We start from the raw sequence: 23,514 nt of genomic DNA, 5'->3' as shown, positions 1-23,514 counted from the left end.
ACACTTGAATGACCCACATAGGAAATAAACAGTTTACAAATAGCTTAGTTTGATTAGCATTAAACGCTAGCCTGTACCAAAGAACACTTCTTTATTCAAAAAACATTCATTCTAGGCCAAATGTGTGAGTCTTCCATAATCTTCACCCTACTGATACTTTTAGCCAGGAACAATTGAGAGAAAATTTTCCATACCAAAAGCCAGCTCATTAACAAAACGTATGCCATCAAAGGTAGAGTTTGTAATGGTATAATAGGAACCTGAATAATGGAGAATTTAAATACAGATAAAACATTTCAAAGAGTTAAAAAATAAAGCCACTATTTGACGTCTGGGTACCCTGTGAACGATCATCCCCTTGACAGATAAGTGCACACTTGGAAGAATCCAAAATATCACCGAAGGAGAGATAAAGATGTTTGTTGTAATCATTCTGAGTTTGTGCATTCTCAGAAAGTCAAATGGAAATAAACCTTGAGATGAACACTGAATCCAGGATCCAGGGAGATTTGGGGTTGAATACATTCATTTTAAAATTTAATATGAAGCAGGGTAGCACGGTAAACTGTCATTTGCCAGAAGAATAAACAATGCTTGCAATTCCTACTATTTCCACAGAATTCAGTGAGTCCATGGGGGAGGGGAAGAGAACGCCAGCTAAATGGCCAGGAAACACAGGATTGGGTGAAGAGCAAATGCGCTTGAGTGTACAGGAAATTCTAGATGCTGACGCCAATCAGTCCGTGCCCACGTCCTAGTGTCCAAAGAATCAGTGCCAAGGGCGAGTCGGTAAGAGGAAGACAGATTCCACGGGCAGAACGGGCAAAATGAAAAGAACCGTACTTAAGAATGATCTACTGACCTTTCTAACCGCTGTGGCAGAGCACCTAGTCATCAGGTTAAATCAAGCAACCGAGCAGAGGAAAACAGCGCGCTCAAGTCCAGAGGCTGCAGCGCAATGTAAATAAAAAACAGCGCGAGGGTCCTGTCCCTCACCCCGTGCGTAAATCACACACCTTGGAAGTTTTGTATTAGAGAGCCCAGCAGGGGAGGAAATGCTCAGCAAGTGAAGAAAGTAGAACTAGGGCAGTCGGAGGAGACTGAAAGGGCAAAACTATCAAGCAAGAACACTGTAAGTTCTGATTAGTTTTATGACTTTGCCTTCATGCCTCAAGAGCTCCATTGATCAACGGCTTTCGCGACAAGCTAAGGAGGCGGGGTGTGCGGGGAGGGGGTGCTTTCAAACATTCCCAAACTCTGCCAGCTTCCTGCTTTCACATGCAAATACTTCGCGGAGAGATGGATGGCACTCAGCCCCTCCTACTTTCAACCCTCTTCTTTATTTTCCTGCGAAGGAATCCATCTGTACAGATCGGGCGGGAGGGAGGTGGAGGAGGGTGCGCGTGTGTGCGCGCGTGTGTGTGCGCGCGCGTGTTGGCCGAGCGGTTCCCTCTCCGCGTTCTTTGCCAATAACCGTCGCTGGGTCTCCAGGCGGTAGCGAAGTCTTGGTGGCTCCGGGAGCCGGCTTCTGACCGGGCTGACAGCCGGCCCCCTCGGCACGCGACCTCCTCCCGGCCCGCGCCCCGGCCGGCCCGGCGCGCTCTCCTCCTCTCCCGCGCTCGCCCTCTCGCCCTCTGGCGGGACGCGCGCTCCCGTTAGCTCAGGACCTGGTGTCTGAGTCGCTGGCGCGAGCAGTGAAACCCCGAGACCCGGCGCCTGAGGCCTGGCCGGGGTCCCCGCGCCCCGCTCGGTGCGCTGTGATTGGCGGAGGAGCTCGTACTCTCTGGGACCCCGCCGGTGCCAAGAGGGCGCCTTCAGTCCGCCCGCTAGCGGAGCGGCGCGCACAGCGTCCCGAGGCGCCCGCGGCCCCCGACCACTGAGCACGCGTCCTTTCGGATGCAAACGCCTGGGTTCCTGGCGCCTGACGCCACCAAGAGGGCAGCGGGGCCCCAGGTGAGTGTGGCTGCCTGCTAGAGGCTGGGGAAGGCGCCTCTGGGCAGACGTGGAAGCTGGACTAATCAGTGCACGGCAAGCGGGCGGGGGATCCGTGCGGAGTTTCCTGGGCGCTCCCAAGTTACTGTGTGTGGCCGTGAGACGCTGTGCTGCACGGCAGGACAGTCGTGTGGATGGACCTGCGGGCGCTTGGCCCGGAGAACGGTGTTGACAGACACCAGGTGCGACGCGAGAAGTAGTTCAGGGTAAGAGCATAGCACAGCACTCTTCAGATGCAGCGGTGAACAGTCTGGACCGCTCTCCTTCAAGAGGAGCTCAGCGGATTCCTCTTTGACCCTGGACTGATGAGGGCACAACTATATGCAGCCTGCCTGTGCCGCTGGGTTGTGCAGAGGTCTGAGGCTGGACGGGGTATCGCTTGTGTATGCAAGAGTCCTTTGAACCATCTGGCCTTTCGTGAAGGTGGAACTCACCTAAGGTTGCTTTGCTCTCTCCTGTAATTAGTATTCTGCTGATTCGGTGCATCCGCAGGGTTTGCCTCAGCTCCGCGTCCTCCATCCCCTCCGCCTGCTGTGCCTTAGGTGTAAGCTGGTAAAGGGTGCTCTGTTTCTCCGAGTGCCTGGTGGACATCTCCATGAATGCCCAGGGCACAAGGCTAGTTGCTGGTATTCAACCTTCCCGCGTGGATTAATGCCAAAGGACCTTTGTTCTGTGTGCCTTCATGCTTTAGATCGTTAACCCCACGGATTTCTTAGATGTCACAGTTGAGGTGAGTAAAGATTAGCAATGAGTTCACCTAGCACTGGGCAAGTGACAAACTGTTGAGAAACCACAAGGACGGTGCCAAGGAGATGTACAGATTGAACGATGAGTATTCTTAAAACACCTTTTACTTTGCAAGAGATATTTTGCCTGCTAGATTATTTATTAAGATAATTGTCTGAAAGTAAGACTTACCCTTATATTTCTCTTACCAGACAGGTGTTCAGATCATTTTTCATGGCAAAGTAATGAACACATTTTATACAAAAGAATAATTAAACATCAACTTTTGGCCTTTGCTAAATGTTGATAAGTAGTTTAAACATCAGGTTATCAGCACAAAAATACTTATTTTGGAAGAGTTTGTGAACAATGGCCATTTTAAACAGAAAGTTTGTACAGATACACTGCAGGACATCAAAACAGTTTTCAGAGTATCTTTATAAGGACCAGTTGCTAGAGGAAAAAGAACATAAGGGAAAAGCTGTGTTTGAAGCTTTCAGCAACTCACCCCCCAAATTTTTTTTTTTTTTTTTTTTTTTTTTTTTAAGGAATAGTGAGATTTGTGTCAAGCCAAGTCTTTTTCTTGTTAATATATGGAAAGGAAAAAAATCCTTATAAACCTTTCAATTTACAGCTATTTGGAAAGTATGAATTAAGATGAAGAGCACTGAGGCAGGCAGTCGAAGTGGCAACCTTGTGGTGTTCTCGCTAGTAAGTTAGTGTGTAGCACGGAGTGTGTTTGTGGAAGCAGTTAGGTAGCCCTCATGTGTTAATAATCTTACCCAGCCAAGCTTGTTGAAAGCCTGCGTATGGAAAGAAAATAAGAATCAGCTGTACAACCATCACCCTTATGCCATTAAGGCATGCAGCTTTTATAAAGGGTATTGTACACCCAACAAAAGAGGTGTTACTGTAATTAAAGGCTGCAATAGGTCATTAGAATTGTGTTAACAGTCAGTTGACAGGCTCACAACTCTTCTGAAGTCTACGTTTATTGATTTAATAGCACAGAAAGCTTTCCCTTGCTTATGAAAGGGCACTTGTAAAGCATCTATATTACTGCAGTCTACCCTTGAATTGACTGAGTTTTACTGTTCAGTGAGGAAGAGCAGTCAAGAACATGCTCATTTGGCCACTCTTCAGCCCTCCATGGGCCAAAAATCAAACCACTGTCTCCTCTCAGGAATGATTTAATTGCCAGTCTTCCTATTATTCAGCATTTTTTAAATGCTAAAGCTGATACAAACTTCTCAGAATGTGTTCAGATATTCAAGAAGTGAATATAGCTTTGTGTTGAGTCAAATACTTTGTGAAATCTTATAGAAATTCTTCATAAAGTACTAAGCTCATAAATTGCTTTGTGTTGTGAATATTTACTGCTGAGTGATTCCAATTTTCCTGGATTTTATAAGGTTTTACATTTATTGCTTTAACAGCTTGTATCACATTACAGTTCCCTTACAAGAAAATGTTTTTTATTTGATTTAGAAAGCTTCAAAGGCTTAGCTTAAATTAAGAGTTTCAGAAACTTCTAAAATAGCTAACATGTATTAGTTAATTGCAAAGGGACTTGCGGAAAGCTCTTCTTCCTTCAGTGAAGGCATCGGCTGATCCCTGGTGGGGTGATAAAGGGGAAGTGAGGACAAGGAAAGAAGACATGTGATCAGAGTCCTGTGTGTGACACAGCCTGTGACAAGCAGAGCAGATCTAACTGTAACCTGCAATACACGAGTGCCTCCTCTGGGAATTTGCTGGTTCTGCAGAAAGATACCCCTGCAAACACTTCCCCCTTGGCATTCAGAGTCTCCTCACTGGTAAAATTACCAGCACAAGTGAAGATGCAGACATCTGTTCCTACAATTACTGCAGATTTTAATGCATATTTTCATCCTCGTAGAATTTGTTTCCTTCCATTTCATGTGTTGTTTATTGAAACATGATGCTTTTTATTGAGGTCACATTAATCATACCTGGTGCAAGGTAAATACAAGGACAAATTAAAATTTAAAATGGAAACAACTAAGAGTCCTTATAAAAATGAAGAGTATGGAAAAAGAACTGCAATCATAAATTTCCTACTCTGTTATTACATAAATAATTCAGAAAGACTGCTTTGTTGATTTGTTTACTTTTTAATTTATGTAGGTTTCTTGTAGTTAGTTACCATTATTCCTCTGCTTTTTATTCCTTCACTTTTGGCAGAAGTTTGTGCTTAGTTGAAACTGACACTGCAATCCTCTTAGAGAAGTTTTCTTTCTGTGTTTGAAAGCCAGATGCTCACTACAGGCTATCTGATTCATTCCCAGGCCTCTGCCTACATATGTAGGCCAGTTAATTGTAGGAGGCTGTGGTGTGTGGTTGTAATGTTATGTGGCCCATGTAACTAATAGATTTGGTCAGTTTCTATAGGCAAGAAATCCCATATCATATAGTCACAAGCCCCACTAATTAAAATGTGAAAAAATGCATTTTAAGTACAAAAGAGAAAGCTCTTTCAATAGCATTAATGTTGTTCAGTATAATGATGAAGTTCAAATGGTATACAGATGCACTGAATTAAAAAGTACTATATTATCTACTATAAGCTGCAAAGGACAGAATTAAATTCAGAGTGATTATAATGGGAAGACTAGAAATATACCATCTCAAAAGTTAGAATATATAGTACCTATGAAAAGGATACACTGTTATAGTAATTTTGCTAAATTATACACACATTTGCACATACACACACATCTCTGTTTTTAAACCATACAATGGGATCTGGTGAATCTTGTTCAATTTTAAGTTAACTTCTTAACTTGATAATGTAGTCAGTCATTTTTTTTTTTTTTTATTTTCAGTGGTTTAGAAATGGGGAGACATACCTGCTCATTTTCTATTTTTTTCATGGAGAAAGACACATTTATTCTTACTATATCTTGCCTTTCCACATGATAAATAGTCATGTTAGTGTCCTAACTGAAAATTAAAACTCTTGGTCATAATAAATATTTGAATATGACCCACCCTACTTTTATGGCTTCTGGGAAAGATGGTATATTTCAAAGCTCATATATCTTAAAAAAAGATTTATTGTGAGCAATTTTTAACAAATATGTTATCATCATCAAATTGTACTCAATTAAGTTAGTAACCAGCTGTGTGACTTTGGGCATTGCATTAAGATTTTACACATTTTAATTTTATTTTGTAATAAAGAAAGAAGGGACATAATTCGGTTATTATAAATTCTACTTGAGTTCAAATATGCTAACCATCCACTGTTGTACCACCTCAGAAATCTTAAACCCTGAGGAACAGCAGAACTGAGGAGTTCTTTACGCTCCTTCTGTGAACTCTCATGAGGACCATCCTGTTTCATTCTTATAAATTAAATGATACTCTCCTTAACTGTCTTTATACACTATCCTTAATGTCTTGGCTTTTCATGTTGTAGTTCCAAATAAAGTGAGGCTGAAGAATTTTAAAAGGAGCTTTTTAAAGGCTCCTTGATCTTGCCAAAATCTCTAGTGCTGAATTTTGATATCTGCTCAGTCATGAATAGAAAGAGATTACAGTATATTTTTCCTTTTTTGGCATTTCCATAAATGAATTAAGTGATTCTACATTAAAAAATATGAATGAGTAATAGCCATTACAGAAAGCTGATTACTCTAACAAGTGGGAGGAACTCACTGGTCACAGGTGGCCACTCTCCTGAGGCAACACGGGTAGAAGGTCTTATAGAAGAAGTTGGGTGAATTAGAAGGTTTTCTCTTCATTTAATACAATAAAGCCACTAAACACTTACAGAATATGCAAAAAAGAACAGACTTTTTCCCAAACAACACCAAAGAACTAGTAAATGGAAGATGATTTTTAAAATAATTATGTTTTTGCATGCTGCTCTCCAAACACTACTGTGGAATACATCATCTTCACTTTTATACACCTGGGCATTTTTTCCTTCATAAACATTTATTAAAAGTGTTGCTTATAAAATATAATTCAACTTTAGATTGGTCTTAGACATGACGGTTTTTTGCCAATAGGCCAATGACAAGATTTCTTCCCTCATTTTGTTGTTATTGCCATACTCATGAATTTGTATCATTATGTTTAATAGATGGCCAACAATATGTCTTGGGAAGTATCAGTTAGATGCCGGAAATACTCACCAGCCTACTTTTATGGTTCATTCTATTACAGACACTGACACTTTTCAAACATCGTTCCTACAACTGCTTTCCTAGAAAATGCAAATCTTTAATTTTAGCTGTGGACTATCATGCTCCATTTAATGGTGATCTGCACCATTTTTTGAAAGACACGTCACTTCTTGGAATCAATATTATTAATTGAATAAAAGTTGTGTGTCAGTGTGGTATATATAAAGTGCATCTTAAGATATTTTCAGATCTAGTTCTGATGCAAACTCCAAGAAACCTCAGCAATTGCTCTCTGCTTACATGTTAGAAAATGTTTGGAAATAATAAAATATTTAATTGTGATAAGCCATTGTTTATTTTTACTGGACTATGATACATTCTAATTTAACCTTAAGTACTAGAAAATCTATAACATTAACATATTTCACTTTAATATAATTCATAGCTATACATTACAGCACAGATTATTTGTAGCTAGCCTATAATGGTGTGTTCCTTTTGCAAAAGCACCCTAGCATCTATAAATTTTCAATTACGAATGTTTTTAAACTATATTTGCAGTCATAAGTTTATATGTACTGGCTGAATATGAGTCATTTTATATTTTTTGTCATGTTGTAAGCATTCTGACTTTACGTGGAGCAATTCTGGAAGAATTACACTTTTGATGATTAAGAATTGATATACTGATACATAAACATTATTCTTGTTAGTAAGAGACTTTCACCCATTGCTTTGAAGTATGAACAAAACAGTTGGTTAAGTATATTAGTCATTTCAGCTGACTTTTAAAGTGGGTTTCATAGTGATGCTAAGTGAACTAAAAAAACTGAGAGAGTTTTATAGTAATGAATTCATTTCATATACTAATATTAACTAGTAAGTATAAATGAATAATAAACAATATAGATTAAAATAATTATTTGCCACTAATTTGAACAAATATACTTGAAACAAAATGATACCATGACAGAGTGATTTTGGCTGGAATAAATGGTGTTGACTTGGTGAAAATTTCCTGATCATTTCCTTTTCCCTTTTGCTTCAATCCATTCAGTCTTCCATTTTCTAGACTGTTTTGTATGCTTATTGATTCAGGTGTGTTGTACTAATCACACTATTTGTGATTTTCATGTAATTTCAGTTTGGAAAAAATGCCAAATGTTAGACTGTTTTTAACAATACAGGATATAAAGTTAACATACCAGAGCTAACACAGCAATTTTAGTTTCTCCTCAGTTGATTTCATTTCCTATTGGCCATTATTCCAGTAGCCATTACCAGTAGTTTTGTGAACGACTCTGGTTGACCTCTATTCTGCACAGATGTTGCTTTTCCTTGCTTTTCTCCTCAGAGCTATAATGCTCCCCATTTGTAACTGTCCAGAAGCTGACACAGATCTGTAGGAGTTACTGTATGCCAACATATGTTTCTGCACTTTTGCTTTTGCTAGTAGTAGGGAAGATGTCAGCTGTCCCAATCTCCAGAGGCTCACTCTTCTGACCTTCCCACCAGGGCAGGATCCCAATCACCCTGCTTGGTGCAAAGGTCTCTTTATTTTTTGTGTGGATCCTGTTATTAACTCCTCTAGGGGAAACTCATTTAGGGAGAAGGAAAGAAAGAAGGAAATGTACCCTGTAGACCTCTCAGACAGGAAGCAGTGTTTCTGTTTTAGTGCACACATTTTGAGGCAAATTAACTTCTTGTAAAAGTTGGCAATTATAATTTATCCTTTGCCCAAGTAGAGTAGCATTTAAAAATATTATTGTGATATTTTTAAACATGCTGCTATTTTTAAGGAGACAGAAAAATCTGAGCAGTGTGTGTAGTGCATAAGGAAATTATAAGTGTTATCTGTTTCTTTTTGACAAACAGAAACAAAGAACTAAAGATTTTTATTTTTTAATAACTCTTTGAGATCCTTCTTTCTGACATAATAACCCAGCCCAAGACAGGATGAATTGGGCAGTGACTATACTGGCATTTACCTTAAGAAACTGTTGTAAACAGGAAGTAGAGATTTGGAAAAGACTGACGAGGAAAAAAGAAGGATAACATAGCATCAGGAAACTTTCTGATAGGGTTTTTTGGCGCGGTAAAGGGAGAATATAAAGTAAAAATGGCCATATTTCTAAGAATGTAGAGAGAACCCCACCGGGCCTGGCTTTCTCTGCCAGAAGGTGGGACATGGGACATACATATAACCTCTGACCAGAGTGGTGCTTAGGGCTGGCTATGCTGACGTGTGAGCAGCTGATTGGGACTTTTTTGGTCATTGGTACAAGGAAAATGAAGTTGTCATGGGGAAAGGGGAAGTGACCTCAAGGTAAATATCCCTTGGTCCCGCCTCCCACTGCTGTAATATCATATCTAGGGAAAAATCCTTTCACTTCCAAACTGCCATGTCAGATGCATATTTCTGATAATATCTGTAAATATCAAAAAATGTTGGTAAGCATGTTATGAAACACACTCCAAATCCCAATTACCTAAGCACCATTGTCTGGTCTTCCCAGTACTCCCAAAAGATGTTACAGAGGCATTTTTTCTGCCTGATGAAAGTGAATTTCTTCCTCCAGTAATGTACACAAAATCTGTTAAAGTATCCTGGTGTAATCTTTTAGACCTTGACACAAAATAGTGAAAACCTGGCTGCGTAGCTTGGCAAACATTTCTAAGGCCTCAGAGAAATACAATGGGATTGTTTCCCAAGAACATGGCAGAGTTGCCATAGAATTTATGTACAGACTTATTATATCATTAATTTTCTATACTGAGAACCTACTAGATGCTAAAGAATACAAATATTCTGTAGATATTTTATAAATGTCAATTATGCACCTATTTTTGTTCTAGATATAGTAGGTACAAAATATGAGTGTGTCTACTCATTAAGGTTTACATTCAAGGTAGTTGCTTTTATACAACTGTTGGTTTAAAGAGAAAAACACAGTTTTCAGGACTCAATTCACAAATATGTTTGATAGGTGTCACCCATGCATCTTCTGCACCTTCCTTCTTTGATATTTCCCAGTCACTTAGATAAATGTTCAATCTTGTGTGGGAGAGAAATAATCTTTAAGAGAGAAGAAAAGTAAATCAAACAGCTCTTGCTAAAGAGCATGCTACATTTTGTAAACAAACTGCCAACATTTCTTTTTACATTTTCATCACTCTCTTAAATGTATCAACCCCTTTAATTATTAACAATGGGCACTGCATTATCACTTTTAGAAACCTAACAAAATCAATTTTGCACAATTGTCTCTAAATGTAATATATGGAGAAAAATTTAGACTTTATAATAAGATTTATGGGATCATTTTCATTTTATAAACATGAAAAATTCCAGAGGGATCCAAGGTCATGAGGAAGTGGTAGAGGCTGTGGTTAGAAGAATCCAGTAGTCTGATCTCCAGCCCAACTGATGTTTCTTCTGTTCTTCATCAGTGACTTCCTGTGTAATCTCAAACTTCTCCAGTTCTGATACCAGTATTTGAATTATAGTACTTTTTAGAGCAGATGTCTTTAGGAAAATAGTATGCATGTATATTTTTTCAAATATTTTGTTGCCTCTGAAGAATTTTTTCAAATATGTTGGTGCATTTGTAGATGTTTTGTTTCATGATCATATATTTCTCTGATATCAACTGTAGCTTTCAAGAATGATTTTAGAGTAAGAATCATCTAAAAATTTTTATGTTCATGATATAGAGCAAAAGTAATGTCACTTAAGCTTTTGGTTTGTTTGCTTTTGGTGGTTTTTGCTTTGTTTTGTTTTTGGTAGCAGGAATCAAACTTAGCATCTTGCACTCGCCAGGCAGGCACTTATGCCACTGAGCTATATCCCAGCAAAAAGCCTTAGTATTATTATAACCAATTTCAAAGTGAAAATTGATAGCAGGTCCATAATTTGAATCTTCATCTGATGCAAATATTCTGTATCTTATATGATGTACTTAGAGTAACCCCTGATTTTGAATTCTCAAAGCACATTTGCTTTTTAGTCCTTTTGTAAATGGGATACCTATTGACACACACTCATTGTTACAAGTATACTCAATCCATAAAGTAGTCTAGATTATACAATTTGGCTATTTTGCATTTTGAAAACATTGTTTTAAGAATCAAAGGTGAAAGTATTCATGACATTTTTCCTAAGAGAAAGTTCAATCTTTCTAGTGAATTGAGCGTGGCAGCTCTAATCGTCTCTTCATCCCAAGAACCAGGTTTGTCACTAGTGAAGGGAACTTCATGAGCCACCTCTGCCTCTTGCTGATGTCCATCAAACGAGTGGCCACTCCTTATGATTTCTGTCTTGTCACTGGACTAGCTGATATGCTTGTCGGCCACTTACTAGCTTTGGCAATTACTTATCTCCTTGATCTTAGGAGAGTCAGGCTTTCAAATTAATATAGGGGCTACAGTGTAGTTTTGCTTTTTTATAATTCTAAGTCTAGAACAGGTAGCTCCTCAGGGTGATTAGTAAATAAAGCAAATTTTTCCACCTTTCAAAATGTTTAACTGATACATAATAATAGTATATACTCACTAGATAGAGTGAGTTATTTTTGAGACATGTATATCATATAATATTCGAATAAGTATAATCAGCATACTCATGATCTTAAACATTAACTTTTTGTACTTAAAACATTCAAATCTTGGTCTTAGCTATTGTAAAGTGTAAATTATTAAATATAGTCATTCTATTGTGTTATAAAATGCTACAGTTTAATCCTTCTGACTGTATTTTTGCACCCACAAACCAATCCTCTCCATCCCCTTCTGCGCCCAACTCTACCTTGCCTCTGGTAACTACATTTGGTGAGACTGCATTCAATGCACATGTTGCAGATAATGTATTGTACAATGGCTACTCATTCTAATTGTCAGCATGCCTGGATTTGCTGAACATTGGATCATTTTGAAGTTCTCTCTGATATATCAACATTTTTGAGTTATTTTAAAAATATAGGTGTTGATTTTATGTAGTTCAAAATCAATGTACCTTATTCCAGTTGTGTAAACTATTTAACATAATAAAAAATTATGTTTTGTTCTTTCACACTTCTTTTACTATGCAAAGTATATTTCTTTTGCAATTTCATTGTCAGAAATATTTGCCTGTTAAGTAATAGGAACATTTGTTAAGGGGAATATGAGTGGAAAAATGGAAAAGCTTATCATATAAGGATTGCATATCTTCAGTTTTAATAAACATATATATATATATATATATGTTAGCTTCATGTTCTTAAAACTATTTAAAAAACATATTGTTCTCTTCCTCAAATATACATTCACACAGACACACACACATGCGCACGCAAATGGACAGATAACTATTTTCCTTAGTCATTTCATTATTGATTTATTTACAGTTAATAAAATGAATTCATAACCAAATTGAAATATAGTATCCCTATCATAAATTCTTACCCCTCTATGTTTTGGAGTGTGTTTGAAAGTTTTGCTGTGACTGATTTCGTAACTCTTGCATAATCAGAATTATGTAACTGGAGTAGAAAGAAAGTAGAATCCGAAGACTCTTCTGTGCTGATGCTGAAGCACCTCCTCGTTACAAGTCATTAATAAAAGAGATCCACAAATAAAGTTGAATATTCTTACCCACTTACTGACCAGTATTATTATTTACTGCTATGAATGTTTACCCAGGAAGGCCTTTCTGTGCACTGTGATATGTGCAGTGGATATTGGCTGAATGCAGAATACTGTCACTGAAGTAGCATGACTTGACATGCTACACAGCATACATGACAATAAGTTTAAAGAGTGGAAAATGGAAACTACTGAGCTTTTCAACTGATCACAATCAAATCAGAGCACATCAAAACAGCTGGTGTTCTGTGACTCAGAATCAATCAACCAGCTTTGAATCACCTCATGCTTTTCTCTCTTTACAGTTCCATGCAAGAGATTTAAACCAGCATATGTCCTTCCCATTTGGTTAAATCCCTGCTTTGAGCTGCTTTGCTTTTACATTCCAGTACCAATGAGTAAAACTGCCTGCAATATAAAAAAGACTAACATTAAAATGATTTTTCAAATGATGCTGCTACATTTGTGTATAGTAAACCATATGTTCAAATAAAATATCCTAGGAGAAGTATGAAATTTTAAGATTGTGTTATGGAATGGAGATAATTCTCCATCAGCATTATTTATGTAATTTACAAAATATGGCAATAGCTATTGGAATTTCTAAATATAAAGTGAATATATACATTAATATAAACATGATATGTTGGGAAATGCAATATTAATTTACTAAATGAAAGCTCCGTGTTCTAATTGCTTTGGTTTCTGATGCAAGGTTTTCTTTTTTTTTTCTGTTAGGTACCTATTGCACCATTCTTTGGCAAAAGCTGTTCAGCAGTGGTGATCTCTTCCAATCCAACACTCTACAAATTATTATCTCTGGACTCCCAGCTGACATCCTGCCGGAGGCAAGATCTACTAAGCCAACTGGAACTGTGCCTTTTCTCTTGTCAAGTTTTTTTTCTTACACAGGAAAAAGAAAGAAGAAGAAAAAAAGAGATGAAGTTGGGCAAAGTGGAGTTCTGCCATTTTCTGCAGCTCATAGCTCTCTTCCTGTGCTTTTCTGGGATGAGTCAAGCGGAGCTCTCAAGGTCTAGATCGAAGCCCTATTTCCAGTCAGGAAGGTCCAGGACCAAGCGCAGCTGGGTGTGGAATCAGTTCTTTGTGCTGGAAGAATACATGGGTTCAGATCCACTCTATGTAGGAAAGGTAGGTACTGGCCTTTCAAAGTTACAAAGGAGTGTTGTCATTGTCTGTGTTTGGATTGAGAATTGCATTGTTTTGCATTTAGGGATGCAAAGCAAACATTACTTTTATGAAAGAATGTATGGGTTGTGCTCAGAATACTATCCAGGACAGTGAAACTATGACCTAAAGACTGTTGTTTTTATTCCTAAAAAACAATTGAGGAGTTTATGAGGTCTGCTTTGTTGTTATGGTAGCACTCTGCCAAACTATTAGCATGAAAAGTAGAGCAAAGTTATCTAGTAGTAAATGAAGAGTAATGGGATCTTATACCAGCTGACTTTCTAGCTGTGTCTTTGGATAGTGTGTAAATAATAACTGTCCATCCATGTATGTTTGTATGTCAAGTATGTCTTGATACTTATGATTTAGAAAGTAAAAAGTGAAGTAATTGAAGCTGTAGTCTAAATTATGACCACTCATACTCATTTTCCCCGATGGCTACGTTTCATAGACCTTTTTGTTATTCCTTCCTTTTTTTACATTTTTTGAAAAAGATAAATGCTAGTATCAGTCAATTAAAACCAACAAATGATGAGCCGGTGGTGCATTGTATTTAGAGGCTAACTGTAACCAAATTGATTTTTTTTTTTTAAAGCTTACTTGTTTTTGAATATTTGGGCAGGAAACTTTTCTTTGAGGTCCCTCACATGACCTGACTTGATCACTTTTTTCTTTTGTTGCTGAGACAAAAACACTTGACCCCCAAAAGTATAAAAAGGGCAAAAAGGAGGGCCAGCCACTTTCTCTCCCTTACATTGTATGTAAGCTACCTGCTCCAGGGCAGGTGCAGCTCTCACACCACCAATCCCTGCACTAGACCTTGAACCGGTCACAAACTCTGGATTCAGTCATCTTTGAACGGTCTGCCACCATGGCTACATGAGACTTTGGGGGGACATCCAGAAAAAAAAAATGTAACATGACATTTCCCTGTAATTCTTAGGTCATATTCCGATTTCCAGTCTTTTTAAATTTCTAAGGTTTTCAATTTGCTTCTTAACATTGGTGAAAGTTTTCTAAGCAGAGTGTATCAGAAAAATATGTATGTCTTTATTTTTACTCTTCACTGTCAAATTTCTGCCTCTGTTCCTCATAAAATAAGCATAGCTAACTGATGAATTTATCAAAATTTTTTACTCACTTTGAACAATTTTTTTAAAAATCTTGATTATTTTTTCATGGGTCATTTTTTCATTTGAACACACCTTAAGAAAGAAGGAAAAAATTTTTGTCGATGGACATTTATATAATTCAAAATAATAATTATTATATTGATTGTTATTTCCTTATAGTGCCTCTGTATTTTATAAACACTAATTCGAACTGTGTAGTAAATACAAAGATATAAATAAAGTTATAATATTTAGGCATATGCAGTAGGATTATTCTAGGATCAATGATGGCATTTTACTTTCTTCAGAAAGCATATGTAAATATGCAAGAATTTTTGTGCACATGCGTTTTTTTCATAGCCTTTATCTTTTACAGGTGCACAATTATACAAAATATATTTATTTTATATGATACATGATATACTGTATATGTATATAATATAATATATTATATACATTTATTTTCTCGCAAAAAGCCTTACAGCTCATTTAACTTAGCCAGGCCTGGTGGCTTGTGCCTGTAATTCTAGTGCTTTGGAGGCTGAGGAGACAGGCTAGCTGTGAGTTAGAGGACAGCTTGTTCTGTAAAGTCAGTCCAGCCTGAAATACATAGCGAAACTCTGTCTTAAAAAGACAAACAAACAACAATGAAAAAAATTTAACCAGAACTGGAGTACTGTAGATTGTACATATGCAATGATGAAATTAATTTTTCGCCTGCCTGAATAAGATAAGAATAACTTTAGGGTCAATACATTTTTGATTACCTGGGTATATAAAATTAATTTTTTTCTGTCTAGTTGAGGGAGGTGGTGAACAGGGTGACAAATATTTGCAAAGTGGGTAACTAAAAATTGTAGAGACAGATTAGGAGGAATGGTTATGTGGGTAATCAAGCCAAGAAATAAAGAATTGATGATTTTGACATATAGATGTTTACATAGTTAAATGGTCACCCTCTTAGTTATCAACTGAGGATCTAACTGTTTAGTTAATCTGGAGGATATGAGTAATGACTTTTATGAACTTAAAAATAGTTTAATTTGATCATATAACGGATAAAGCGCATGTCAAATTGCTTTGTTGCTGGCTCTTGTCTCTAAAATAGAATAATGATACCTATTCGATACTATTAATAAATAACTTATCAAAAATATTTGGAGTATGTATTCAGCGAATGTAGACATTTTATACTTCACTATATATTAATTAAAGTTGACATTTATGGATAATCTATCATATTATGTGTCACATGAATACATCCCTCAAATTAAAGTGGATATTATTTACATTTTCCCAATTAATTAAGGAAGCAGTCTTGGTAGGTGCACTTAAAACTATAGAAGTCATATCTAAAGTTTTTCACATCTTAAAATTTGGAGACCATTGTAATAGTTTTTCCCCAACAAGACCAATTAAGATACTGCACAGTTAATAGAATTTCATCATTAGAACATTGAGGTTTATGTGACCTTTATATAGCTTCCAACTTTGTTCTTTCAGCTAATTCCTAGGTTTCCTTGATAGATGATAACCCAAGACCAAAGTAGACCATCTGTCACATGGAACCACGTGTGCTTCAGTGCATGGGTGCTGACTGGGGCTGAGACTTCAGTGTTGGCTCAGACTCTGCTAGCAGGACCTTTCTCTTTACCTTTCCACTGCTTTCTTGTGGTATAATTTAACAATCTGTTGACCTTAACTGAGTGAATTTAGGTAGTAAATTCAAGAAAAGACCTTAGACCTTACCCAAGGGCTTTTGTTTTAAAGAACAGTGGTACATCTTGCTCTGAGTGTATGTCTTCATTACTGTCATGCCCGTTTAATTTTTATCATCTGGGGAAAAAGAGTGGAGTATCCTTTCTTTTCTTGCTGAGACTGTGTGTTGTCCCAGTGTGCTATTTTGGGTATAAAGGTACCAAGGATGTCACGTGTTGTACTCATCTTACTGTACCACCCTGCTGTTTGTCATCTGCCACTTTCTCTCACTTTGTATTTTCCACTTAAAGTTTTCTAACCATCTGATCATATATATATATATATATAATGTTCTACAAAACCAGCCAACTCTGTTACTCTGTTCCTGGCATGAAGTGTTTTTCATCTTTCCTAACTGTATTGGGCTGCCAGGCAGGGACTGCCCGAGGCCATTGCTTTCATTGAGATGTGTGCTCCCTGCATCTTCCACAGTCCTTTTCTGGCTATCAAAATCATTTTTACCCTTTTTTGCTATACCCCTTTCTTCCTTACGTGTTCAGGGAGAATTTATACCTATTATCTTTGTAGAAATCATATACATAGAAATGCAGTGTTCAGAGTTCGCTTTCCTTTAAATTGAAGTAGGCTTGAAAATGTTGGTGATCATTTTTGATTTATTTCATTACATCCCAGCAACATCGCGCATCAAGGGATCTCTATCTCCTGATTTCTAAAACGGAATTGTGTATTCTGAAAAAAAAAGTTTTTATCATAAAAATATATTGTATTTTTTAAAAATAGTTAAATTGCAAATTAGATGCTTTAGCTGAAAAATTTTATATTATATACATAAAAAGAAAATAATGCATCACAAATATTAATTTTTTAAGGAGGAATATATTTATCAGAGGAAAAACCTGTATTATATAGACTCTGGAAAAAAAGGAGAAAATATACTTTAATTTTACATCCTCCCTAAAGTCAGATCAAATCTTAGAGAAGACCAGGGCAGCTTGTTTTTTCGGGAATGTATAGAAAACCCATTTTCATAGTATCTTGATAAGCAGAGTTAATTTGAAAAGGCCGTTGTTGTTCTTGCCATCTTGTGAGTTTGCTGATAAAAATGTGGAACTCCTGGTGGTTTCAAAAGGAATTTGGACATGGATTGGCTCTGTGGGATGCAAATAAGTTCAGATTTTTTTTGAAATATTTTCTGGTAGTTATTCCCAGCTCTTAAAGTACTCCAGTGCAACTATATGTTATTAAGTACATTTTTTCTGAACAACAAAATATCAATAATCTAAATTTTTTTCTCTTTTCACCATGTTATGTATCACTGTGCTAATAAAATGCAGAAACTCACAATAAGTTCAGTGTAATGCAGTACTGCTAAGTATCATCAGTGTTACCTTAAGACAGAAATGAACATTATGACTCTCAAAGATTTCATCAGATGAAATTATGCAACTAAAAGTTGAAGGAAATAGAGAACTTTCAGTTATATACTTAATTTTAGGTAGTTTATGAAAAGCTCTAAATCTTTCCTTCTATCTGTGCTAATCAAAATTATTTTAAAATACTGTCTTTCACATCTGTTTATTTTTATACACACTCACCACCTGCTTAGCTATGGAAGTCACAAAAATAAGTCTATAAGAGTTGTATTTTTATATTGTATTATTGTTAGATTTTTAAGTGCAAAATATCCATCTGAATATTGATTCAAATTTTTCCACATGATGTAAAACTTTGATAAGCTTCATGTGGGTGATTCACTTATAAACACACAGCCACATAATTTACTGCAGGCTTTGTGACTTACTAACATGCATGACAGAATTAGATAACAGCAGGACAGTTACCCAGCATTTCTTGATTTAATCATATACAGCTAAGCATTATGTTTGGGAAATTTTATGCTATCCATTTTGCATGATTTATAGTGATTATAAATCTTAGATAGAGTACCAAAAGATCCATTAGTTAGCACTTATATGCTTAACACTGTATCCAAAAATTCATGTGCACGCTATCATATCTGCAGTCTGTATTTCCTTTATTCCTCCTTCCTTCTTTAATTTCTTTTTCAAGAAATTGTCAAAAACCAACTGTGTGATAGATTTTGTGCTATATTTAGGATTTTAAAATAGACTCATTTTATAGAGTGTACATTCTGGTTGATCAACCAAGCAACCAATAAACAAACAAAACAAAAAATCCCCCTGCTAACATACAACCAGGGAGCTAACTCATGGATCCATGAACACATGTGTTCATGAGGATATGAGGGTATGTAGCTTTGTGACTTAAAAAAAAAAATCCTTAACACCCAGACTTGCAGTGAGAGAGAAAGAGGGTGAGGGAGAGGGAGAATGAGAGAGGCAGAGGAAGGGAGGTGGAGAGATGGAAAGAAGAAAGGAAGAAAGGAGGGAGACAAGGATGAGATGGAGAGAATGAATTCATCTTCTTAAAAGGCATAGCAAAGTAAAGTCTCCTAAAGTAATGCCACATAGTAAAAGACCATCTTCAAATTTTGCTAATTAATTCAGTAAAGTACTCTTACTGAGAAGAGCCAATTTGATATCATCTTTTTTCCCATTTATTATGTCTTCATAGACTTTTCAAATCTGTGATAGTTCTTTAGTCTTTCATTATAATTCTTGTCCAGTAATTTGCTTGAATATCTCAAGTTGTATATTTGTTTAATTTTTATAATGGGTACATTTCAGAAGATATGCTTTTTGTCAAAAATATTGCAGAAACAATGTCTACACTTCTCAAAACACTATATCAGCTACAGGATGTTGATCTTGATAATAGAGGAACAAAACTCTCACCCTAAGTATATGTCTGGTACAAGTTTGTGTTTTCTAAAATCAGAGAATGAATTTTAGGAACAACAGAGGTTAAGAGCAGAAATATTTACTGAAAGAAAGAAAGCTTCTGTCTGAGAGAGTGACAGAAAGGGTCCCGAAAGTATTGCCAAAGATTTTATGTTTTCTCGGGATTTTTATAGAGTAAAACCCTGAGGTGAGGTGGGTATAAAGTAGGGACTACTGGGAACTGTTGTGGTAGACAGACATGAGGTGGGACAGAGCTATGGTCAACCAATAAGTTTAGCTATTTAAAGTTGACCAAGTTAGGGACAAACGGGGAAGAGTCATGAAGCAAGTGAGCTTTCTTTACAGATCAGTCACTCTTCTATAGGGAGCAGGGATGGTGACTCCTGGGTTTCAAGGGGATCCACACCTAACCCCTAATGTTTATACTTAGGGTTTGGTTGTATTTGTTTTGCCTCTATCTTGAGATCTGGCCCCCAACAAGAGGTGTGTGCCTCCTCCAAGGTCACCAGACATCTGATCCTCTGTGCCAACTTCCCTCAAGGGCCATGCTAGCCCTGCCTATATTATTCTAACTGTCCCAGCTGCCTGTAACAATCTGACATATTTGTAGTGATGTTGACTTTGACTATCTGGTTAAGGAGCTGTGTTCCAGTTTCCTCCTTAAAAAAAAAAAAAAAAAGTGTTATCCAGAAATTTTGAAAGAGGAATAAAGTTATGTATACAGCCCAGGTCTATAAATGGGAACAAATACTATGAATGGTTTGAAGATGAAATAACAGGTATTTAAATCTAACGTAGTATGCATTTCTAGAAGCATGGTCCGAGTTAAAATATATAATGCTATTTGGAATGTCGACAGTTCTATGTGGTTACTGGTTATCTTTCTTAAAAACATAGAAATTTAGAATGTCCCAATGAAATTGATTTTTGTTTTTGTCTTATACATTAAAACAAATACCCCAAGAAATTACAATCAAATATCTTACATTTTATACTTATATGTAAACAGTGAATCACTTCTATTTAATATTGAAATGACTCAGTAATGACAGTTTTTTCTGATAATTCCTTTTAAGAGATTATAGTATTTCTACTTCATACTCAAAACTGAATAGATCTCCAGAAGTTGTTAGGAGTTATAGAGGTGTTTTTGTATGAATTAATATCATACCTGAACTTGAAATAAAACAGATTAAATAACTGATATATGTGGAAGTAAGTAGGAAGAGACTAGATACTGGAAAAAAATGAACTTCTATCAAAATATGGATCACTGATTTCATAGCAAATGAAATAATTTTAGTTCTGGATGTTTATATCAAATAATTTCTTCTTCATATCCTAAAAATCTTAGAACAATGTGAACTGCAATTAATATTGATTTGTAATAAAAGATATAAATCACATTTTGAAGAAAGATAGAAAATTCAATATTGTATTCATCTCCTTAGGTTGTCATGACAGTGTATCACACTAGGTTTTCTACAGAACAGAAGTTTATTTCTTATAGATCTGGAATCAATTAAATCCAAGGTAGGGGTTCAGACATGGTCATTATCTAGGGTGTGCGCCTTTCCTGTAAGGCAGCTACCTTCTATCTGTGTTCTTAAATGACCAAAGACACAGATTTCTTTCTCTTTTAAGGAGGCTCCTGATGTTATTGAAATAGGACCTCAGTCTTTTTACCTAATATCATCTTTATTACCTCCTAAAGGCATTATTTATAAATTTAAGGATTTGGGGTTAAGGTTTCAACATGTAAATTTTTGGAAGAGTAACATTTAAGTCCTAGTATCTAAATATTCTTTGGTTCATAAAAAATGTATATGAATAAATACCAAGGAAATTTTAACAGAAGTGAATTCACTTTATGTTGTATATCTATGTGTTTGAAAATTTAACCAACTATAGATTGAAAGTATTTTGAAAATGCATCTGTAATGAACACATAGAAACTTTGTGTTATTCCTTGTCCTTATTCCTTGAAAAATAAAGTTTAACAGCTACTTACGTAGGATTTCGATATACACAGGATCTGCATAGTCTAGATGCAAATACTGTGCCATTTTATATAAGAGAATGGAGATCTATGGATTTTTGGCTTCAGAATAGGTCCTGGAAGTAAATGCCAAAGAATAGTATTGAATTAAAAGTAGTGTAATTTTGCATACTGTAAGGGCATTTATACATTGTGTAGTTTATTTGTGGGGAACAAAAGATCACATGGAAATTTCAAAAATCTATTGGAAAAATGGTTTCAGAGGAGGTTTGAAAATTTTACACATGTTTAAAATTTCAGTTAATTGTAGGTATGAGACTAGAGCTAGAGAAAATTCTTCATTTCACTACACAAACTAGATAGAAAGAGGCAAAAGATAAGGGGATCAAAACAAGAGACTGTGATGAGGCCATCTACATTTCTAGTTATGCTAGAATCCTTGTCTTCTGTAAGATAAATAGGGAAGGGTAATTTCTCATGATGGAACTATGTTGCAGGAATGGTAATTAAAGAACCACAACCAAAATGATTAACATCATTCCAGCAAGTTGTGTGTGTAAACAGTGCACAATTATCTGATAAGAATGCTTCCCTTAGAATGTTTACTTATCTCCATAGTTAGAATGCTGACATCTTTTAAGGTATTTAGCCAAAAACACACAAACAAAATTTGGCCAACACATACATAATGTTCAACAGATGTGAGTTTGAAAGATTTATGATGATCAGTAGTGAAATTAGTCAAACCATGCTGAAATTAGATTTTTCTGATTTGTGAGTCATTTGAGGGTTCACGCTGGAGCTGCATGAGTATGGAGAGGCAAACATTACATATTCTACATTTGCTTCTTTGGAATGAAGAAAAAATAAGATAAAAACTTCCATTTTCTTTCCTCTACCGTATCTAAGAAATTCAGCTCTGTATCTCACATCCGCTCTATCCCTGACATAGTTTACATAATTTTCTCAACTGAATGAACATGGGACCAATTTTAGGTGCATAACACCTATGTCTTGCTTATGCAGGAGAAACAGATACTGGTGAACCATAGTCATTGACATATGATTTAATTATATCTAAGAAAATGAAATGCAGAACGATCTACAATTGTTAACAGTCAATTAAATAGACTGCTAAAGAAACAGATGAAAGGATCACATTGATAGAGGATAGAGGAGACAGTGAGAATATTTGTAAAGCTAAAGTCAGACATAACATATCTAAGGAAATACTGAACCAAATTTAAAATAAAAAGTCTACATTATAGAGCATATTATAATCTTGAAAAATTAATTTTGATAACTTTAGCATTGAATGATGGATTTAGTTTGAAGTCTGACATTGAAATTAAAAATGCTAGCTTCGTAACACAGGATAAATTGCTTCCTTGTTTAATCATTAAACACCTGAAAATAGGCTTTTACCTGTGGCAGGACAGCTATTAAGTGAATCTGGTAGAGCATTTGTGGCATGTAATAATATGAAACAAGATTGTTTTTCCCATTGATTAGATCATTTGTGAATGCAAGTGGAATTGATGATAGAGAATACACACAAATGCGGGAAAATTTGAGGCTAGAATTAGAAAAGGGATTGCATTCTGTTGGAGATCCAATTAAGATTTCACAGTGAATATTTATGAGCAGAAGTCATATTTGAATGATAAATATCCCATAATACATTTTTCAGCAGTACTCTCTTCACAGCCTGTGATATCTGATTTATGTTAAAATTTTGTTTCTCTGTAAACTCTGAGCATGCAGATCCAATATTTCACAACTGTTGATTTTTAACTCTACTTAACCACAACTGAGGTGTATGTAAAAGAAAGAGAAATTTTAAGGAGGAAAGAGATTTAGCTACTTCAGAGCCTTCAACTACTATTGAGTAGCTTCTCATTATTTTTCAAAATAATGAGCTCTCTTGGAATTTAGCAAAAGACTTAAGGTAAATTATATAAATTTGGTCATAAGCTATACATAAAAATAATGGCTTTATCAAATTATATCTTTCCTTAATGTTGAGTCAGAATGTTATATTAATAACAAACATTTTCATGAAATAGAAAAATAATGTATTCCTTTTATTGAATTCTAATATTATAGCTGCTTTGGGCTTTAAAATTTGTTTATTCTAGTTTACTAAATGAAGGAAATTTCATACAATGTCCCCAGTGGGTAAC

The 23,514-nt window shown here is 36.0% G+C and overlaps 1 protein-coding gene across 2 annotated transcripts in view; it reads left to right on the top strand.

The window, feature by feature from the left end:
* Nucleotides 1-1,297: 1,297 nt before the first annotated feature.
* Cdh7 (cadherin 7) overlaps nucleotides 1,298-23,514 on the top strand; it is a 134,799-nt gene continuing 112,582 nt past the window's right edge. Inside the window, exons 1-2 of one of the 2 annotated variants that reach the window (XM_063231495.1) lie at nucleotides 1,298-1,953; nucleotides 13,230-13,640. In XM_063231495.1, coding sequence (XP_063087565.1) covers nucleotides 1,897-1,953; nucleotides 13,230-13,640 — 468 coding nt within the window. In that variant the 5' untranslated portion in view covers nucleotides 1,298-1,896. The remainder of the gene's footprint in view (nucleotides 1,954-13,229; nucleotides 13,641-23,514) is intronic. The other variant, XM_063231497.1, reaches the window with a different exon arrangement.

Source organism: Cavia porcellus, unplaced genomic scaffold (genome assembly GCF_034190915.1).
Source record: "Cavia porcellus strain 051 isolate PalLab524CR breed Dunkin Hartley unplaced genomic scaffold, mCavPor4.1 scaffold_20, whole genome shotgun sequence".
Lineage (NCBI taxonomy): Eukaryota > Metazoa > Chordata > Mammalia > Rodentia > Caviidae > Cavia > Cavia porcellus.
The sequence above is the reverse complement of the archived record's forward strand: the minus strand, read 5'-3'. Positions and strand labels throughout refer to the sequence as shown.